The sequence below is a fragment of the Hypanus sabinus genome, chromosome 19 (assembly GCF_030144855.1).
Source record: "Hypanus sabinus isolate sHypSab1 chromosome 19, sHypSab1.hap1, whole genome shotgun sequence".
Classification (NCBI taxonomy): domain Eukaryota; kingdom Metazoa; phylum Chordata; class Chondrichthyes; order Myliobatiformes; family Dasyatidae; genus Hypanus; species Hypanus sabinus.
Window position 1 is genome coordinate 15,577,306 of NC_082724.1, and position 20,095 is coordinate 15,597,400.

Below are 20,095 nucleotides of genomic sequence, written 5' to 3' on the forward strand. Positions count from 1 at the left end.
TAACAATTAGGATGAAAGGCTATCTAGGTGCTGGTGTCCCTGGAACAAGAACCAGATGTGAGTCACTGCCTTTAGGACATTGGATGAACAGTGTAAAAGAGCTTATCCTTCCATTTATGAAACAATGCAGATTTTCTGTTATATGATCACCGTTGCCTACCTGGTTTATTGATAGACCATGACTTGACTGCGTATATTTAATGTTAATAGTTCAACTTCATTTTGAGTGAGGGAGGTTATTAATTCTCATTTTTCAAGTTGGCCATAGTGGTTCTGTGTAGCAATCAAATCAATTTTCGGTTCAGGTTGATTTCTGGAGGTACAGAAGCTGAAAGTGGCACACTCCTACCCAGAGCAGGCACCTCAGGCCAGTGCTCTCCCCTGCAAATCCATAAGCAGAATAAGTGAATGAGCAACATCTTCCTTTCTCAAGCCATCATTCTAGGCTGAGAGGCTCTAATTGTCCGGATCCAATGAGGAGATGATGTCATTTGCACACACAGCACAAGAACACCAGCTGTCGTCCAAGCTCAACCACAGCAAGTGATTATCAGGCAGACAAAAGAAAAGACATTCTTAAGCACGTGACATCCCATCAACACGTAGAAATTTCCCAACTTGTGATCACTCAAAACGGAGAGGGAGCATTCTGGATGGTATTGAGAACTCTGAGTTTAAACAGATCATGACCGTGTCCAAAACCACAGCCCTCCCCCACCTGTGGCAGTGACTCTGGGTCCCATAATGGCCTTGCAGAGCTAGAGTAGAGTTGTTGTCGATACTGAGGGACAAAGAAAAATAAGCCTGATATGAAACCTACGTGAGACAGGGTGTGGAGTGAGCTGCCAGTAAAAGGAGCAGGTGTGAGTTCGATCTCAACGTTTAAGAGAGATGTGCATATATGTATACCCCACTCATCCTATTTCTGTGCTATAGTGATCTATTGCTCTATGACTATTACTTGAGTTAAGGCAATGGATATTAATCCCATATTACAAAGTAGCACTCTGATATACAGTGATAAAATAATGTGTTACTCTTTAAAAATTATGCCTTTTTCCACTGTGTAGTCATGTTGCATTTTATCCATTTTGGTCAATGGATCAGCAAACATATTTCTTTTAGAGAAACAGCCCATCTTCCTGAAGTATTCTTTAGAAATCTTTAGACGACCATCAGTCAATATTGTTAGCAGTCTTGAGTATTACCAGTGAGAGCTAAACATGTTCAGTTTGTGGATCAATAAAGTGTCAGGAAGTTGGAATATGCAGAGAGCAGAGTCAGTGTTTCCAATTCTCTGCGTACTTAGGAAAGGAAGCAGATCAGTGCAAGGGCTTTGTTGGGTACTGAGTCAAGGCGTAGCAAGGTGGACCCAGGATTCTGACAACAATGTATAGAATCTACTGCATTCTGGCAGACATTAAGTAGCCAACCAACATCTACAGAAAAAAGTAATAAGTAGACGTTACGGGCTAAAACCCTTCCTCAGGACTCCTTGCTCCTAATGAAGGGTCTTGGCCCAAAACATCGACTGCTCACTCTTTTCCATAGGTGCTGCCTAGCCTGCTGAATCCCTCCAGAATTTTGTGTGTGCGTGTATGTGTTTGGATTTCCAGCATCTGCAAATTTTCTCTTGTTTGTGATTCGGGTACCAATGTTAGTTTTCTAGGATGAACAGAATTCTGTGGTATAGATAAACGTCATTTGTGAGTGTGGAGTAGGTCCAGCCCTGACCTATTCAGGTTTCTGACCATACCTGTTAAAGTCCAGAGAGATTAACTTAAAGTAAATAATTAAAATGCAGAAAGAGACTAGGACTTGTGCCTCCGTTTTATATTTCTCACTATATATTTTGCGTACAAAATATCAGAGAATTTATCTGAAAGTAGATATCTATCACAGAATGTTTTATGTAATAATGCTACATATTTAATGTCATGATTATTCAATAACCATGGATTGACCAGGTTGTATGTGTTTGTGAGTTCATTCTGCTTGAAGCTTCAGACATTGTTATTTGTTACCACCCAAGAAAAACCCAGGAGTAGGAGGTTCCAATTGTTAGTTGTAGGTGCATTTTGGAGCAAGTTATAGTTTCTTATGACATCACTTGTGAGATTACCATGCAAATATTTTAATATATATACTCCATTTTTGTGCACTTGCTACTTATTCAAACTATGATGTCCGTTTGCCTGTTTGCAGGTCCTTGACCATTTTGAAAAAGAAGGCTTTCAGTTCCTAGCTAATGTTTTCAACTCTTCTCATTCTTTCCTGGAAGATCTGACTGGACTGACTCTTTTACATCAGGAGACCCAGGCTGCTGAGGTAATTGTTTTTTGGCTGTCATGTTCATGATGTACTCTTTCAGACTACTACAAAGTGGAATTTTTCTTACTCAATTTGGTAAATCCCAGAATTTAGAACTAAAAGCAACATGTTTCAGTTTGAATATTCCTGTAAGTAGCTGTCTTTCTTTTTGTTTCTAGGTGTTCTCCGAATTTTGTATTCTGAAATGCAAATTTATTAACACATAGCCTTTACTTTGGCTTTTGCAAAGGTGAAAGTTGAAGAACGGGGCCATTGCGTTCTTTGACCTTCATTGTATTTTGTGGAACTTGTGATGGTGTTGTGTCAAGTCTGAGCCCATGAGGTTAAATTATGTTAACTGGCACAGTGAAACACTGGTACCGCATCTGATGTTGCAATATTGGTTAACTCTGGGATTTGGTTCAACTTCAGGAAGTGTGTTGATTAAACTATGTTGGCTCCTGTGAATCATCTTCCTCTTGGGAAAAGATAAAGTACTTATTAGTGTGTTGCATTGACTGAAAGGGGTTGTATTTTGGACAGCAGTCATACAGCTAATGGAGCCATTGCCTCACACTACTACAGACCCTCCTTCAATGCTGACCTCATGAGCTGTCATTATGGGGCTTGCACATTCTCCCTGCGGCCACGTGGATTTCACCTGGATATTCTGCTTCCTTCCCAAGGGCATGCAGGTTGACAGGTTAATTAGCCACTGTAAGTTCGCCTCTTGTGCGGCGTTTTCCAACCCACTTTATGCCATGGATCAATACCATTAAACAAGGGGTCCGTGGACCTTAAGTTGAGAAACCCTGCTCTGGTGTGTGGGTGGGCTAGAGAATAAAGAGGGAGTTGATAAAAATGAGAAAAATAGAAAAAAATTAGGTAAATGTAGGATTTCTATAATTAGAATCAGGTTTAGTATCACTGGCATGTTACGTGAAATTTGTTAACTTAGTAACAGCAGTTCAATGCAATACATAATCTAGTGGAGAAAACAAAAATAATAATAACAAATAAAATAACATATAATAATAAATAAACAAGTAAATCAATTACATATATTGAATAGATTATATTTTTTAAAAAGTGAAGTTGTGTCCAAAGATTCAATGTCCATTTAGGAATCAAATGGCAGAGGGGAAGAAGCTGTTCCTGAATCACTGAGTGTGTGCCTTCAGGCTTCTATATCTCCTACCTGATGATAACAGTGAGAAAAGTACATGCCCTAGGTGCTGGAGGTCAGTAATAATGGACGCTGCCTTTCTGTGACACTGCTCCCTGAAGATGTCCCGGGTACTTTGTAGGCTAGTACCCAAGATAGAGCTGACTAGATTTACAACCTTCTGCAGTTTCTTTCGGCCCTGTGCAGTAGCCCCTCCATACCAGACAGTGATGCAGCCTGTCAGAATGCTCTCCACGGTACAGCTATATATATATATATAGATAAATGGATGGTTGATCATCAGCCTGGACTTAGTGGACTGAAGCATCCACTTCCAATACTGTATCTTTTCAATACTCAGAGTATATTGAATGCATCCCTGAGTGACTATGCTACGATGGGCCTCAATGATTTGTATTGGTAGACATCCATTTGTGTCTCTCTGGTTCTGGGGATCCATTTATGTATCATGCTGCTGCTGCAACAAGCCCACGAGATGTATGTCCATGATAATGAACTTGTGTATCAGTCTGTGGAGTCGTTGAGGGAGAGACGGTAGCAGAATGAGGTATAAGAAGGTGAAGAGGTGCAGATGCAGAGCAGAGGCCACAGGGTCGTAGTAAACTTGCAAAAGTTCATAGGAGGGAGGGGATGGAGAATAGCTATGAGAGAGAGAGTCTTGATGTGAGTCTTGGGCTGGAGAGAAATTGAGGTATTGAGAAAGTGCAAATGATTCTGTGGCAGACTGTGAACTACTGGCTAGGTGTAGTTTGATTTAGCTTGTCTCTAATGTTAGGCTTTGAGTTTGTGAATAAACAAAATTCATCTTCTGGAAGAGATCTTGTTGCTTGCAAGTTAGAACTGTACAATAATCTGTGCTGACTTACTACTGCCTAAAGCACATCTGGTTTTAATTGAATCTTTGAGGAATAACTTACTTTGGAGGCTGCTTTGCAGCTTCCTTAGGTTTCTGAGACTGGTACAATTTGATCTCTGTCATTCATCATAGAGGACAGTGCAAGACTTTTGGGAATCAGCTCCCTTTCTTATACTAAGTCTTAGTAACAGCTCTGTAAGCCATAGATTGGTAACATTTGTGTTGAAATCTCAATAAAGCTGCTGCTGGTCTAGCATTTCTGTACCCGTATGTTCACACACACCTAGGTATTTTGGTTTTGCACATATTTGAATTCTTTTCCTTGGTGAACAACATGACAAATGTATGAGTTAGGAACATGAGTGGGCCACTCGGCCCCTTGATTCTCCAAGTAGTCTCTCAACCCATCGCTTTCAAAGAAGGTGCCATAAAAACATTGGAAGACTTTGAGAAAGAAAGCTTCAACAACTCACACCGCTTCTAGAGAGAAGACTTTGCCTCGTGTCCCTGAAATGGTGACTGTTTTCAAACAGTTCTAGATTCTCCCACTGGAGGATTTAATTTCCACAATATTTATACACTTCACAGAGGTAGATAAAGAACAGATGCTAGAAGTTTTAACTTCACTTTGCTTGGTCAGCACAACTTAAGGATGTGCTTGGGGCAGACCGTAAGTTTTGCCACTCACATCAGTGCCAGTTGCCCACAATGTTCATCAGGACAACACAAACTATAACTACAGTAACAAAACAACAATAACAAATTAAGCCCTTTTCGTCTCTCTATCCATCCATCTCTCTATCTCTCTCTCTCTGGCTCTCTCACTCGCCTTCTTTTCTCCTTTCTCTCTCCTCCATCCACCCCCCTCACAAGATTTGGCCAGTAGGCCTCGACTTCTGGAGTTTCAGTCCACCTTCAGGCTTCTATCTTTGTTGTTGACCCGAGGACTCGCTAAAGATGAGACCCTGAACTCTAGGTCTTGAATTCTGGACCCGTTGATGGTGAGACCCCGTTCTCCAGCCCCAGCCTCTGGAGTTGACCATTTGCACACCTAGGGGGCCACTGACCCCTGTGTGCTCCTTCCTGCACAGACCTCCAATCCCTGACCCTCCAGACCTGGTGGGACTCACCGATCTGCCAGGCCAGCAGCCCTTGTTCTCGCTGGTCTTCGTCCACCGCACTTGCCAGCCCAACATCTGTCCACTGATGTCCTTCATCACATGTCCAAGACTGGCCTTCAAACATGGGACAGAGGACTGGACTCCGGCCTGACCTCTAACTCCCCCACGCCCTGTTGCCAAACACTAACCTGACCCTTAAGTCCCTTCTGTTCCTAAAACATTTGAAGCTTTTGAAGATGCTTACATTTTTCCTGTTTTCTTTTTTGACTGTGCATCTTTTTGCATGTTCAGAATCAGAATCAGAATCAGACCAGCATGGGTCGTGAAATCATCAGCATCAGTTAATGCAATACATGATAATATAGAAAAAAAATAAGTAAATCAATTACAGTAAGTATATTGAATAGATTAAAAATAGTGCAAACCAGAAATAATATGTATTTTTTTAAAAAGAAAAGTAAGGTAGTGTTCATAGGTTCAATGTCCATTTAGGAATCAATACAGTGGGAAAGAAGCTGTTCCTGAATCACTGAGTATGTGTCTTTGGGCTTCTGTACCTCCTACCTGACAGTAACAATGAGAAGAGGACATGCCCTGGGTGCTGGAGGTCCTTAATAATGGATGTTTAGTATAATTTCTGATGGTTTAGAGTTATAGAGTCACAGAAGCAGTCTATTAAGTCCATTATATCCTAAAGTCATTAAAGATTCATCTACACTATTCCCCTTTTTCCTCTAGCGTCCCCCTGCACTCCCACCATCGTTGATTCATCAAGATCAATCTCAAGTAACCAGTTAACCTATGTTAACCCATATCTCTTAATCCCATAAGCCCTGTGTGAAGAATGATGGCCTCCACAATCTCCTATGCTTGAGAATTCCACATGTTCGCCACCTTGGTTCTAAGTGGCATATTAGGCATTGATTTAAGCGTTTGTTGTGTATTTAATATTTGAGTAATATTGTAATTTTATTGTTTGAGTCAACATTCTTTTCCTGTTCAAATAATTCATTACAGTGATATGTAAAAATATGAGAGCTGCGTATATCATGACACTGCTGTCATAGATCCATGCCTCGCTTAAAGTAAAAATGAAATCAGACTCTCATTTCGGCCTCCCTTTTTTGTCTTCCAATTAGTTTTATGTTTTGGAGTTGCAAACCATAACAGCATTGCCTGTTTCTTTTCCCACAGATGTGGCCTGACTTACTATTTCCAGCATTTTCTGTTTTTTGTGTAGATTATCGGCATCTCAGTTCTTTATTAGCTTTTTAGACCTTAAAACCTGCTCTTTAAACAAGCTTTTGGCCACCTGCCCTGATAATATTTCTTTGGAAGTCTGTGGGATGTAATGGCATTACATTTTGTAAAGTTGCTGAACATCTATGACAGAAACACTTGTTATTTGACTTGAATCCTGTATCTCCTCTCGCCTGAAGTAGATTAGCATTTATAGTAATTGGCTTTATAAAAAAATAACAGACCCACACTGAACATTTCAGTAACAGCTTCTTTCCCTCTAACATTGGATTTCTGAATGGGACAATGAAGCCATGAAAACTTCCTCAATACTTTTCCCTTTCTTGTTTAATTTATTTTTATATTTACTTATTATAATTTATAGTTTTTATTGCTGTATATTGCAATGTGCCACAAGTCATCAAATTTCATGACATATGCTGGTGATACTAAATTTGATTCTGACATCTGCATGACAGTTTGAGTAACGGATAGTCCCCCTTTTTTATATTGAAAGTTCAGAGTAAATTTATTATCAAAGTACGTATATGTTACCACATGCTACCCTGAGATCCATTTTCTTGCAGGCATTCACAGTAGTACACTGAAATGCAATAGGAGCAGTGAGAGAACTACATACAAATACTGATATATTACTCATCAGTGTGTAAAAAAAGACAAACTGCAAATAAATAAGTAGATCAATTAATCAAACAATCAATCGATCAATAAATACTGAGAACATGAGTTGTGGAATCCTTGAAGTGAGTTCATAGGTTGTGGAATCAGATCAGTGTTGCAGTGAGAGAAGTTAACCACATTGGCTCAGGAGCCAGCAAACGGTAAATAACTTGAAGGATACTAACAACTCCTGAACCTGGTGGTGTAGGATCTAAGGTTCCTTTACTTTCTTCCTGATGGCAGCAGCAAGAAGCGAGATTCAAGGATTATGGGCCTTGCAGCTGATTCAGCATTTAATTGCCAGTCCCTAGAGACCTTGACAAGATGGTGGAGAGCTGCCGGATTGAATTGCTGCGGTCATTGGGGTGTGGGTTTACCCACAATGCTATTAGGGAGATCGCTGCAGGATTTTAAGCCCGCAATGGTGAAGTTATGGCAATATATTTGCACGTCTGGATTGCATGTGGCTTGCAGGGCAACTTACAGCTGATGTGTTGCCATGCCCCACTCTTCCTTCTGGATTTTGAATCAATTGTTATTCACTTATTAATGTCATTTTCTGCTTAAGCTTTGCTGCTGAACCATCTTCTATAGTTTTCAATAAAGAATGATATTGCACAACATTCATGTTTGGACATAATTCAAAGGGAATTGAATTTAATAAGGGAGACATGAGACCTGTGCTTGATTAGCAATGAACAGTTGTAGTGTAAATGGGCCCCTGTAGATTTTCTGTTGTCTAGAAACAAGTTGTTCATTACAGTCAAATTATAACCAGATGTAAGTTTCCAGAAATTTAGCAGTTTGCCTTTTTGTACTAAGGTGCTATTTGTATGTTTAAGGTAATTGCACGAGAATCTAAGAACTGAACATGTGATTCATGGAAAGTATTAGAGTGACCTTTACACATAATGGACGTAATTTCCCTACCAACGGATAAATAGAAGTTTGAAAATTTTGAGCTCCTGACAAAAGTCGTAAGTCTGTTAGTTTAAATCTGTTTTTTGCTTCAATAGTTTCAGTTTTCAAAACGTTCACTAAAGACCGAAATCTAGCGCTAAATTTAAAGCAACATTTCAAAGTGGACACTTCATGAGATTCTCCTGTATCCCTGCTCGTTAATGCAAATATCTGACTGGCCGATCGTGTAGCTGCAGCTCACTGCGTAAAAGCACGCAGATACGGTCAAGAGGTCCAGTTGTTGTTCAGGCCAAACATGGGAACGGGGAAGAAATGTGATCTAAGTGACTGACTGTGGAATGATTGTTGCTGCCAGATGGGGTGGTTTGAGTATCTCAGAAGCTGCTGATCTCCTCGGATTTTCACGCACAACAAATTCTACAATTTTCTGAGAATGGTGCAAAAAAAAACAACAAAAATCCAGTGAGAACTGCAATTCTGTAGGGGAAAATGCTTTGCTAATGAGAGAGGTCAGAGGAGAATGGCCAAAATAGTTCAAGCTGACAGGAAGGTGACAGTAACTCAAATGATCACGTGTTACAACAGTGGAGTACAGAAGAGCATCTCTATGCACAACACGTTAAACCTTGAAGTGGATGGGCTACAGCAGCAGTAGGCCACATTGCATTCCACTCCTGTGGCTACCGAGTGTATGAAAAATCCAGCATCAATTTAATGTATCTTATCAGTAGAATATACATTTTGTTTGGACGAAATGTTTTTTTTGCATATTAATGTTAGGCAGTGTGTGGCATTTAGAGTGAGGTCTTCATGAGTTGTAGATTATTTGTTAGACTGATGCTGTTCAGTTGGTAAGCTATTCAAACTCTTTTGTAAAAAGTTGTCATGGTGGGAATTGTGCATCGTTGGACTGAATATTCCAGAATAGTTTCATTGAGGCATTTGTCACCAGGACAACATTTTCCCTGTTTCAAGATTTCTTTTATAACTGAGCCAAAGTACTGTTTTCTGATCGGGAGGAGGAAAAAAAACACTGTTCAGCCAACATTCATTAAATTCTGAATAGTCTTTAAGGACTATTTAACAAAAAGTTTTCAATTTTGCCAGAGCATTTACATGCAACATTATATCACTTCGGTAGATGGTAGATTTATAAATATTTGCTGTCAGATCTGAATTCCACAGTATAATTGCTGACTGCATAGATTATCCAGTCCAACTTGATGGCATGAGTATCAATTTCTCCTTCCAATAATCTTTTTTCCCTCCCCCTCCCCTCTTCCTCTATTCCCCACTCTGGCTGTTTACCTCTACTCACCTGGCTATCATTTCCCCTTGGGTCCTCTCCTTCTTCCTTTTCTCTAACGGTCCCTTCTCCTTTCCTGTCAACATTCCTTCTTCTCCAGGCCTTGCCCCTTCCCACTCATCTGCCTTCACCTATCACCTTCCATCTAGCCTCCTTCCCCTACCCCTACCTTTTTATTCTGGCATCTTCCCCCTTTCTTTTCAGTCCTGAAGAAGGGTCTCGGCCTGAAACGTCGACTGTTTATTCCTTAGATACTGCCTGAGCTGCTGAGTTCTGCCAGCAATTTGTGCATGTTGTTTTGTATTTCTAGTATCTGCAGAGTTTCTCGTGTTTAGATTATGTATTGTTATTTTTCTCCATTAAAATAATTGGTTTTATAACTGATGTGTGGACCGGCTTTTTAACTGGAGATTGAAGGAAGATTATTCCCGATGAAGCGTCTCGGCCCAAAACATTGACTGCTTATTCCTCCGACTTGCTGAGTTCCTCCATCATTTTGTGTGTGTTGCCGAAGATTTCCAGCATCTGCAGAATCTGTTGGTGTTTATGCTTGCTTGGGTTTTACGCTTTTGAATGTGACATTGAATTGATCCTACATAAAGAACTGGAAGGCTTATAGACATGCATGGTGCATAACCTAAATAAAAAACCATGCAGACATTTAGTTCCTCATTTTTGAAGTTGCGCATCTGTTCTTGTATTTCCATTCATAACTTTTTTTAACATTCTTCTATTGCAGAAACTGATCATAAATTTATTGTGTTCAGTCACATTTCCTATCATATGCAATCATAGAGCAACAGGTCTTCAAGAGCAATTTCCATTATAAATGTTGGTATGAATATTATAATGAATTGCACATGTGAGGATAAGAGTTCTAATAATATAATTTGGATGTAACATTAATCATAATTTTGCAGTACTATTTGGCTTTACTGGAGACATAATCTCTTTGAATTCTACACATTCCTCTCAATTTTTCGAAACATTAACCTGCAGTTCTCCATATCTGTTGCATGGTAGTGCAACCTGGTGTTTAAGAGTAATATCCTCTTCCAACCTAAACTGGATATTCATGTCTTTTACACTTGTTACACCAAACAGGCTCTCAGCAAGGCAGTCCGATATAACCCATTCAGTCTTTTTTTCAGAAGTTAAAACATGAGATGAAGATTGTGTATTTGAATAAAACAGTTTCTTTTTTCCATAGCAATTCACATAAAGAATATACAACCTTACCCCATGTAGGTGCCTAGTCTTGATTTATTTAAATGAGATGGGTTTGCACAAAAGCATTTGTAAACCTTCGAGCTGTGAACCATTTTGAATCTTCTTCAATTTGCTGTTTGCCTTTTTAATTTAATTTATTTATTGTGATGTAGTGCAAAGTAAGACCTTCTGGCCCTGCAAGCCCTGCTGCCCAGCAACCTGTGATTTCACCCTAGCCTAATCGCGGGACAATTTACAATGGCCAACTAACCTACCAGCCAGTGTGTCATTGGTCTGTGGAAGGAAACGCACACAGGAGAACGTACAACTCCTTACAGGCAGTGACGGGAATTGAACCCAGGTCACTGATACTGTAAAGCGTTGTGCTAACCACTGCACTCTTGTACCACCCAATAGCACCCTGTTTTTACATATATATTTTTTAAAAAACCTTCCCTGTCCCTGTGCTATATGCCCTGCTTAAAGAACTGAGGGCCGTAAGTGAATATCCAAGACCACTGTTCAACACTCTGATTCTACCATATTCTTCAGTTACTGAAACTACAACTTGTGTTCTGTTCAATCTTCAGTCCATTAGCTTCTCAACCATATATCAGTTTTGACCTTTCTTTGTAGAAGCATGTTTTCTTTTCCATGCGTTTCAAGAGCAAAATGATCAAGACATCCTTTTTAACGTGATGAAAAGTCTAGCTGTTCACATTTTTTAGCTCAACTATGTCCCTACTGTATATTTACAGTTTTTAGCTCATATTTGCAGTGTCTTTTTTTTAAACTTGTGAATCCAGCACAAAATGGATCCTGCTTCTCAGTTTGGACAAGTGCGCTTCATGCTGTAATACAGTGTAGATGACTTAATTCCTTAGAATAGCACTGAATCGATGATGCCTGTGTCTATCAGGTCGTCTATTTATAAAGGATATTCTGGGTTATATTTGACTCTGCCAAGTATAGGTGCTTAACTGTAGATCAGATTGTATTTATGAAGACAATAATTTCTGACTGGTGATGATCTAATATACTTACATTTAAGTCTTGTTATTGTGCATTTGGTTATTTTATTACTAGTGGGCTTTAATTACTATTCCGTTTAGGAGTGCCATTATTTCACGCTTTCACATTTAGCAGCTGGACAGAGAGGCTACCGTGGCCGTTTAAAATTAGAAAGGAAATGCTTTGTAATCACCATGTCTGCTGGCTGTGATATGGTAGTAGGGTACGCTCACATTTCTCTCAAATATATCACTCTGAATAATGTATCTGGTATGTAAGGGAATACACAGTGTGCTTGTCATTCCTTCATGCATATACTGTTACAACCAGCAGTCAGTGCTAGCTTGATTGACCTACTCATCGCTGTAGACTTGCACAATTCATTCATGAGTTAATGAAATATTTGTACTGGCATTTCAGTTTTCAGCTTGCGGAATTTGCTTTTTTTTCCCGATGTCAGCTGCTTTGAAGCTTGCATAGTTAAGATCAATAGTTTAAATATGTCTTTTTTTTTTAAACGTGATCTATTGCATGATCGTCTTTTAAGATAGATTAGAATTTGGCACTGCCCCTTTTGTCGTGTGAGCTAAGTCACCGGAGAGAAGTAGCTGGTATAACTGAAATAGTCTCTTTATTCAACAAAATGAGACACAGCAGGTGTCAAATTGCGACTCTTTTGCAGGAAGAGGCCTGCTCAACGCAATACATGACATTTTATATGCTAAAGATCAAAGGACATGTCTATATTTACAAGCATCTAGAATGCTTTCCTTTGAAATACATATAGCTTTTAAACATCTTTTTCACACCCACACTACAGACACACAAATTAATTTTAAATCAGCATTATCTGGTCTTCCAACTAACTGCGGTTCAGAACTTTTAGGAACTTTTGGTACAGGGCTGCATTTTAAATTTAATCTACGGTCCATATTCAGATCTGAAGATTAGTGACTGAAGTTGGTATGTTGTAACCAGACAAATGTGGCAGTTAAGGAGTAAAACAATTGCAAGCATTTCCATAGCAAAATGGGTTCAAGGGTCATAATTTTTCAGTGAAATGTGAGCTTGAATGGGCTGAAAGACACCAACTACTATTGACTTTTTTATGATGTGATCCATCCTTCATCTGTAATAACTGGAAGAGCACAAGAGTTGTTTCTGTGGAGAAGGGAATATGGCAGCATATGTTGTGTCTGCTCAATTTTGTGTATGTTTAGGATGTTTCTTTTAAAAAGAAACAGGAACTATGATATATCCCAGGTCTAGTATCGTCACAGAGAGAGTATGTGTCACCGCAGTTTGGATGTGACCCAAGTGTGGAGTGAGAGACACTGAAGTGGGTCGATAGTTCACTGAACTTTAATGCAAACAGTGTCTGAGGGAAAAGAAGGCAATAAACACTAGGCCAAACAAGGCCGTTAACTAAAACTCTGAAACGGGAAACGAAGCCTACACTGCGGCTGAAAAGAACATCTAGTTATTAAACGCGTACCACGAGTCTTCAGAGACATTTGACTCCACAGTCTAATTTCTCAGGCGAGGCCGATGCAAACAAAAGTGAAGCGTTGCTGTCTCCAAGTCTCGACAAGCCCTACGACAACAAGTATGGAGGTAAATACGATCACAATTAAATAATAATTAGCTGACACGTGCAAATTCAGAAGCGCAATTGCCATATCTACTGCGCTGCCGAATCCGTGGTTGTGACAGTGTGATGATATGGGTCCTGATGAAAGGTCTTGCCGCAAAGCATCAACTGTTTATTCATTTCCTTAGCTGCTGCCTGAACTGCTGAGTTCCTCCAGAATCTTGTGTGTATTGCTCTGGATTTACAGCATCTGCAGAATCTCTTGTGCTTTGATGATATGGGTCTCTGCTTAGAATGATATCTCTTTATTATGTCGTCAAAGAGAGAATTGACGTGCTATTTCATTTGGACACACGAGTTATATTTGTGTCTGACTCGCCAAGCCAGTTGCTGTTTTTTCTTGTGTTCCTGACACACGCTGTGACTGAGATCAAGACAGAACTTGGGAACTTCTTGTGGTATGTGTGGCTCATTTATTTCTTGACTTAATGTGTTAGGAATCTTGAGAATATGTTCTATATCATGGTTGCTTTTCAGTAGTCTTGCCTTCCACAATTCCATGGAAGGAAAATAACTTTTCTCAGATATTCCACCCCACCCCCAAATAAGTGGTGAAAACCATTTGGGGGGGGGGGGGGATATATGAGGGAAAAAAACATTCCAAGATGTTCATTGCCTTTCTAAGAAGATATTTGGCCTTAACCTTTATTCCATCTGCAAGGAATACAAGCAAGACATTGTATCCAGCCTGTTAATGATACTTTTTAAATGTATTATTGTGATCAGACTGGAAAAAAATAAAAATCATTAGGCCAGAAGTCTTACTACAATTAATAAGGAAGATGAATTATTAGTAAGCTGAGATACCATTTATGGACTGGACTCTGTAGTTCACATTATGATGTGTTTTCTGATAACATCTTTTTTCTGTTGCTATTGTGGGGATTCAGGGAGGCCCGCAAATAGCGAACACTAAGTTTAACTGAACATACCTGGACTCTCTCAATTTTGATGTTTATATTCTATGTTTTTCATTCATCTTTTTGTTGTCGTTTGCGCAATTTGATTTTTTTCTGTGCTTGGGCGGGGGTTGGTATTATTCTTTGAATGGGTTCCGCGGTTTTCTCTGTTTCATGGCTGTCTGTGCAAAGGTGAATCAGATGGTACACTGCATAATGTACTTTGAATCTTTGAAATTGGTGATATACTGTAGATATTTTAATCTAACTACAGGTTTTGTGAGATTTACTAAAAATTATTGACATTTTAGTTCTTTTGCAACAGGAATGTTACAGTCTATTGGGAAGAACAATATTTAAAAGAGAACTTAATTTTGTTATTTAACAAAGGGATCTAAGTGCGATCCCATAAGCGAATTTGAAGGAAATTATAGCTTTATAGAGTCAAACAAATGTAAAATGTGTTTACAAGCCTATTACAAGTCTTATTGATGTCTGGAGTTCTACTGGGCAGTCCTGCTTTTTCAAAGAAGTCTAGACTTGTTTTCCTGTCCTCTGATTTTCATGTTTTGACCCCTAGGGCTAATAATCAGGAGCATTTCTAATTTCATTCTAGACTTGAGAGGTAATTTTAGATGCAGAGCGGAGTTATAAAAGATTAAAGCATCTGGCCACCTGTGAACATACTGGTGGCCAAAGGGAGTCAGCCACACAGTATCTGAATATCACAAAAGAGCATCTTCAGAAACTGCAACTGTATCACAGCTGCTGTCTCCACATAATAATTCACATAATAATCTAACAGATGGTGGTGCTGAATATTTTTCTATGGGAGACCTCTGACTGCATAATTTTAGTATTTCTCTATTAGCTATTCTGTCCCACTTTGTGATTATGGAGAGTTCATTGGTCTAGTGAACAAGTAGCCAGCTGCAGCCAAGCCCACGCATATAATTCAATGTGCATAATTTTATGAAGTTAAAAGGGTACTTTGAAAATAACAAAGGGCTTTCAGTAGGATTGTGCATTGTTCAATGAAGTACAGAGAGAAATGGTAAATAATGGAAAAGTAATCCCTTGGACATTTGCTAGTAAACAATACCAACTGCAGTAAAAATAACGTATTCAAATATAAGAAGGACCTTGCACTGTAACATTTGCCAGACTACAAAACAGACTTTTCATAGTGCCTGATGTAAAGTATATTGAGGCTGAGCTTTCAGAGGCCATTCCAAGAAGAATCAGAGTCAAGAATTCCCTCTTAAATTAATCTCAAGAAAGAGCCGCACATTCAGTTCTCAATCAATTGCAGACATTAAATAAAGTAATTCTGACAATGATTTTTGATAAAAATAGGGCATGCATGGGGGAAGTTTTCTTCATAGGCGGTAGGGTGAAAGTTTATGGGCATGTAGAGTTGAGGTTAAGATCAGAGTAGAAATTACGTTATTGATTGACAGAGAAGGCTTGTAAGACAGGGTGACCAATAGGCTCCCGAAGGAGACACTTGGTTTTCAGCTGGGTTATGGGAGAGGTTATCAAGTAGACAAAGGAAAAGATTCAAGGATGTCTTCAAAGTCTCCTTGAAGAATGCAGCATTCCTTCCTATGGACTTCTGCGAATCTCTGACCCATAATCAGTCTGGATGAAACAGAGGCATTTAAAATGATGGTAGTGAGAACATCAAAACCATGCATCAGGAATACATAGAAGCACACATAGTAATGGAAGGAGCAGACAACCTCTGCTGTCTACACAACTATCATACAACACTTGCCCGATCTTGGAGAGGTCTAAAGTCCTCGTATGGTGAATGACTTTTATGCGTTAGATATTACATTTTTTTCCTCAGGCATAACTAGATTATTGTGTATGAGTATAGTTTCAATAAATCCACATCATTATCTTGATGGTCTGCATCATGAGTTTGCTGAACTTCTCCGCTCAGGGAAAGCAATTTTGTTCATGAATCATTCTTAATAACATGAGGACTAGTATTAGCCTGACACTTCTGCATTTTCTCTGTCGCTGTGCTCTTCCTGAAACGGAATGACTAATGTAAGTGCAGTGTTTGAATTGTTAATCATTAAGAGTAGAATTAATTTGATTCACTTATTTGAAGTAAAAGTAAAGCCAAGACCACCATTATCTCATGCAGCCATAGAGTTTCATAAACCACCCTGTTATTTTGGAACGGGATGGAGATTCAATGGGTAATATTTTTTCAGGGCTTTGTATGTAACAAAATTCCTAACCATTGTTTAAAGATGACCTCATGTTTTGTTTCGTGTACACAAAATAAACTCTCCCAGCTAGAGGGTATTTCTATTTTAATTCTGGTAAAATGCCAGTCTTAGCTTATCTCAGCAGAGGCACTGGTACACATGTAGGAGGAGAATTACTACTTCATACTCATGTGTAAAGCCTCTCCCCTGCCCCCCCCCCCTCAACCACTAGACATGAAATCTATCATAGGAAAGCAGCATCCTTCATCAAAGATCCTCACCACCCAGGCCATGCTCTTTTCTCATTGCTGCCATCAGGTGATAGGTACAAGAGCCTCAGGACTCACACCAATAGCTTCAAGAACAGTTACTACCCCTCAACCATCAGGCTCTTGAATAAAGGAGGATAACTACACTCACTTGTCCATTCATTGAGATGTTCCTACATCCAATGATTTCACTTTAAGGACTTTTTATCTTGTTATTTCACATTCTTGTTCTTTATTGCTGTTTATTTATATTTGCATTTGCATAATTTGTTGTCTTCTACACTCCACTTGATATTTCATTAATCCTGTTATAGTTGCTATTCTGTAGATTTGGTGAGAATGCCCACAGGAAAATGAATCTCAGGGCCACATGTGGTGATGTATATGTACCCTGATAACTGAACTTTTGAACTGTATTCTTTCACCATGGTTTGTAATTGTAGAAGTTCCGTTCCCGATGTTTTCAAGATCCTTGCATCCTAACTGCTTTGGTGGCATCTTTATGCTATCAGCTGATTACAAGCCCAGCTCATGGACTATTTTTATGTGTTTATTCATCATCATGAAAAATAAAATCAGGTGATTCGGATGCTCTATTAAAAACAAGCTATGCAAAGATTCTAAAAGCACAATTTTAAGACAATGCCAGCATTTTTTTGCATTCTCACATAGAATTAAGTATTTGCTTGTCTCAATAATTTCAGGAAAATAGTTTAAATGCTCAAATAATGGTATTCTGTTACTGGAATTGGAGTTCATTTGTATCCATTAGACTGCATGGTATTACAGTTCTCTTCACAATATTGACAAGCAGATTTAGGATAAAATCTACAAATAACCTTAGAACATTACAGCACAGAAACAGGCCTTTTGGCCCTTCTTGGCTGTGCCGAACTATTTTTCTGCCTAGTCCCACTGACCTGCACCAGGACCATATCCCTCCATACACCTCTCATCCATCTACCTGTCCAAGTTTTTCTTAAGTGTTAAAAGTGAGCCCACATTTACCACTTCATCTGGCAGCTTATTCCACACTCCCACCACTCTCTGTGTGAAGAAGCCCCCCCTAATGTTCCCTTTAAACTTTTCCCCCTTCACCCTTAATCCATGTCCTCTGGTTTTTTTTCTCCCCTAACATCAGTGAAAAAAGCCTGCTTGCATTCACGCTATCTATACCCATCATAATTTTATATACCTCGATCAAATCTCCCCTCATTCTTCTACGCTCCAGGGAATGAAGTCCTAACCTATTCAACTTTTTTCTGTAACTCAGTTTCTCAAGACCTGGAAACATCCTTGTAAACCTCTTTGAACATTATTAATATACTTCCTGTAATTCGGTGACCAAAACTGCACATGATACTCCAAATTTGGCCTCAGCAATGCCTTATACAACCTCACCATAATATTCCAACTCTTATACTCAATACTTTGATTTATAACATTCTACAATTTTAAGTCTTCACTTCCTGTCTTTGTATAAGAAAGCTGTATGTTTCTTCAAGTCAGAAGACCAGCTCCTCAAAATTATATTTGCCTCAGTTTTCTGGAAGTTCACATTTCTTCCATCATTGCTGTGGTACTTCATGTTGATAAGTCAACTGGTACTTAACCATGGCTAATTTCATAGCATTCTTGCCTCTTGAGGAATGCTCCATGTAATCTTACTATAAATATTACATTTTTGTTACATTTCAATAAGAGTCCATAATGTTAAGTATAAGTATACAACTTGTTAAACAAGTTGACAGTTAAACAGGGGCTCTCAAGTTTTTCTTAAATTTTACAGCTGAACTGACTTCCAAAAATTCCACACTACTAATTTCTCTTAGACATTTTAAAGCATTTTTCATGATAGTAATAATAAACATTTTGTCACATACATTAATAACTGGGTACAGTATATTACATTAGTTTAATTATAGGTAGTATTAAGGTGCATGTTTGATGAAATGTAAGTATTATAGCGAGGGTATGTAGAGTGATAACATATGGGTACTGTAGACAACAGATCTTCAGACTTACGGAGAAATTGGGTTACAACTTCACGTATTGGGTTGTGCATACATGGAATGAGCTGTCAGATAAAATAGTTGAGACAGGTACCCTGATGGACATTACCTTCCTGTCTCATGTTTTGCTAAGCTCGCTTTCTAAACGCAGCAGCTCTATCTATGAAAAGTAAGATGTGCCTGACTGCACCTGGTTTATTATGGCTGAAGAGGGCAGTATAAGACAATGAGTTATTTAATTTGGCTTGTTTCAAACAGACTAGCTGACTCTTAAGTTGCTTAGTTCAAAGAAGCTTGCAGACCAGATGTAAGCAAACATTTAGCATATCAAGTAACTGATCTATTCATGTTGGGAGTTTTATGTACTCGAGGAAGTTAACTTTTATTACATTGCCTGGAATCTATGTCTCCAAGATGCTTTTAGACTGTGTTAAAAAAAGGTTAAAAGGTATGAATGAAAATTTTATATACATATGAAGTCACTCATGTGGAAGAGAAACAGGGTATAAATACGGAGAGCAGTTCAGGCTTATTAAGGATGGGGTGAGAAATAACAAGAAGCAAGGGAAGAACCCTGGAGTGATGAGAAACCGTTCCCCTGGCTTCAATTTCTGCAACAGACGATTTGTTCATCTGTATCATTGTTATGTCATTTTAGTTTATAGGAATTGTATCAATGGTTTGGAAATCATTTGTGTTTTAGAAATGTTTAATATAGAAATCCTCTAAGTTTTCAATGCATTTGAAAATGTTGTTTGGATTTAAACATGTATCACTGAAAATAAATGAACTGGGAGTATCTTCTCCTTGGTAGGGAGAGAGGACCCTCCACTGTAATAGTGGGTATTGGCAGCTAAACTCACTGTGGAGAATAAACACAGAAGTAAACTAGTCTTTGAAAATTGGGAGTTACAGTATAATCTCCCTTCAGTGAGCGTACTCATGGCTGTTTATATATGATACGGCTTAAGGTATTGAATTTAGAACTTCAGAGTCAGCAAACTCAACACCATCATCATTCTATAAAAACATTTAAGAAGCGTTTGGATGAGTACACTAAGGGAATAATTTGGAGGGGTATTGACCAAAGTCGGGCTCATGAGTTTGGCTTGGTTAGGCACCTTGGCATGGAAGAATTGGGCCAAAGGGTCGTTTTCCATGCTGCATACACATTGACTCAGGAATGGAGCCCAGGAACT

The 20,095-nt window shown here is 38.9% G+C and overlaps 1 protein-coding gene across 2 annotated transcripts in view; it reads left to right on the forward strand.

Annotated features, from left to right (window-relative positions):
- Positions 1–20,095, forward strand: part of atg7 (ATG7 autophagy related 7 homolog (S. cerevisiae)) — a 184,153-nt gene that overhangs the window by 100,523 nt on the left and 63,535 nt on the right. For both annotated transcript variants that reach the window (XM_059944062.1, XM_059944063.1), the window contains exon 17: positions 2,206–2,328. In XM_059944062.1, coding sequence (XP_059800045.1) covers positions 2,206–2,328 — 123 coding nt within the window. The remainder of the gene's footprint in view (positions 1–2,205; positions 2,329–20,095) is intronic.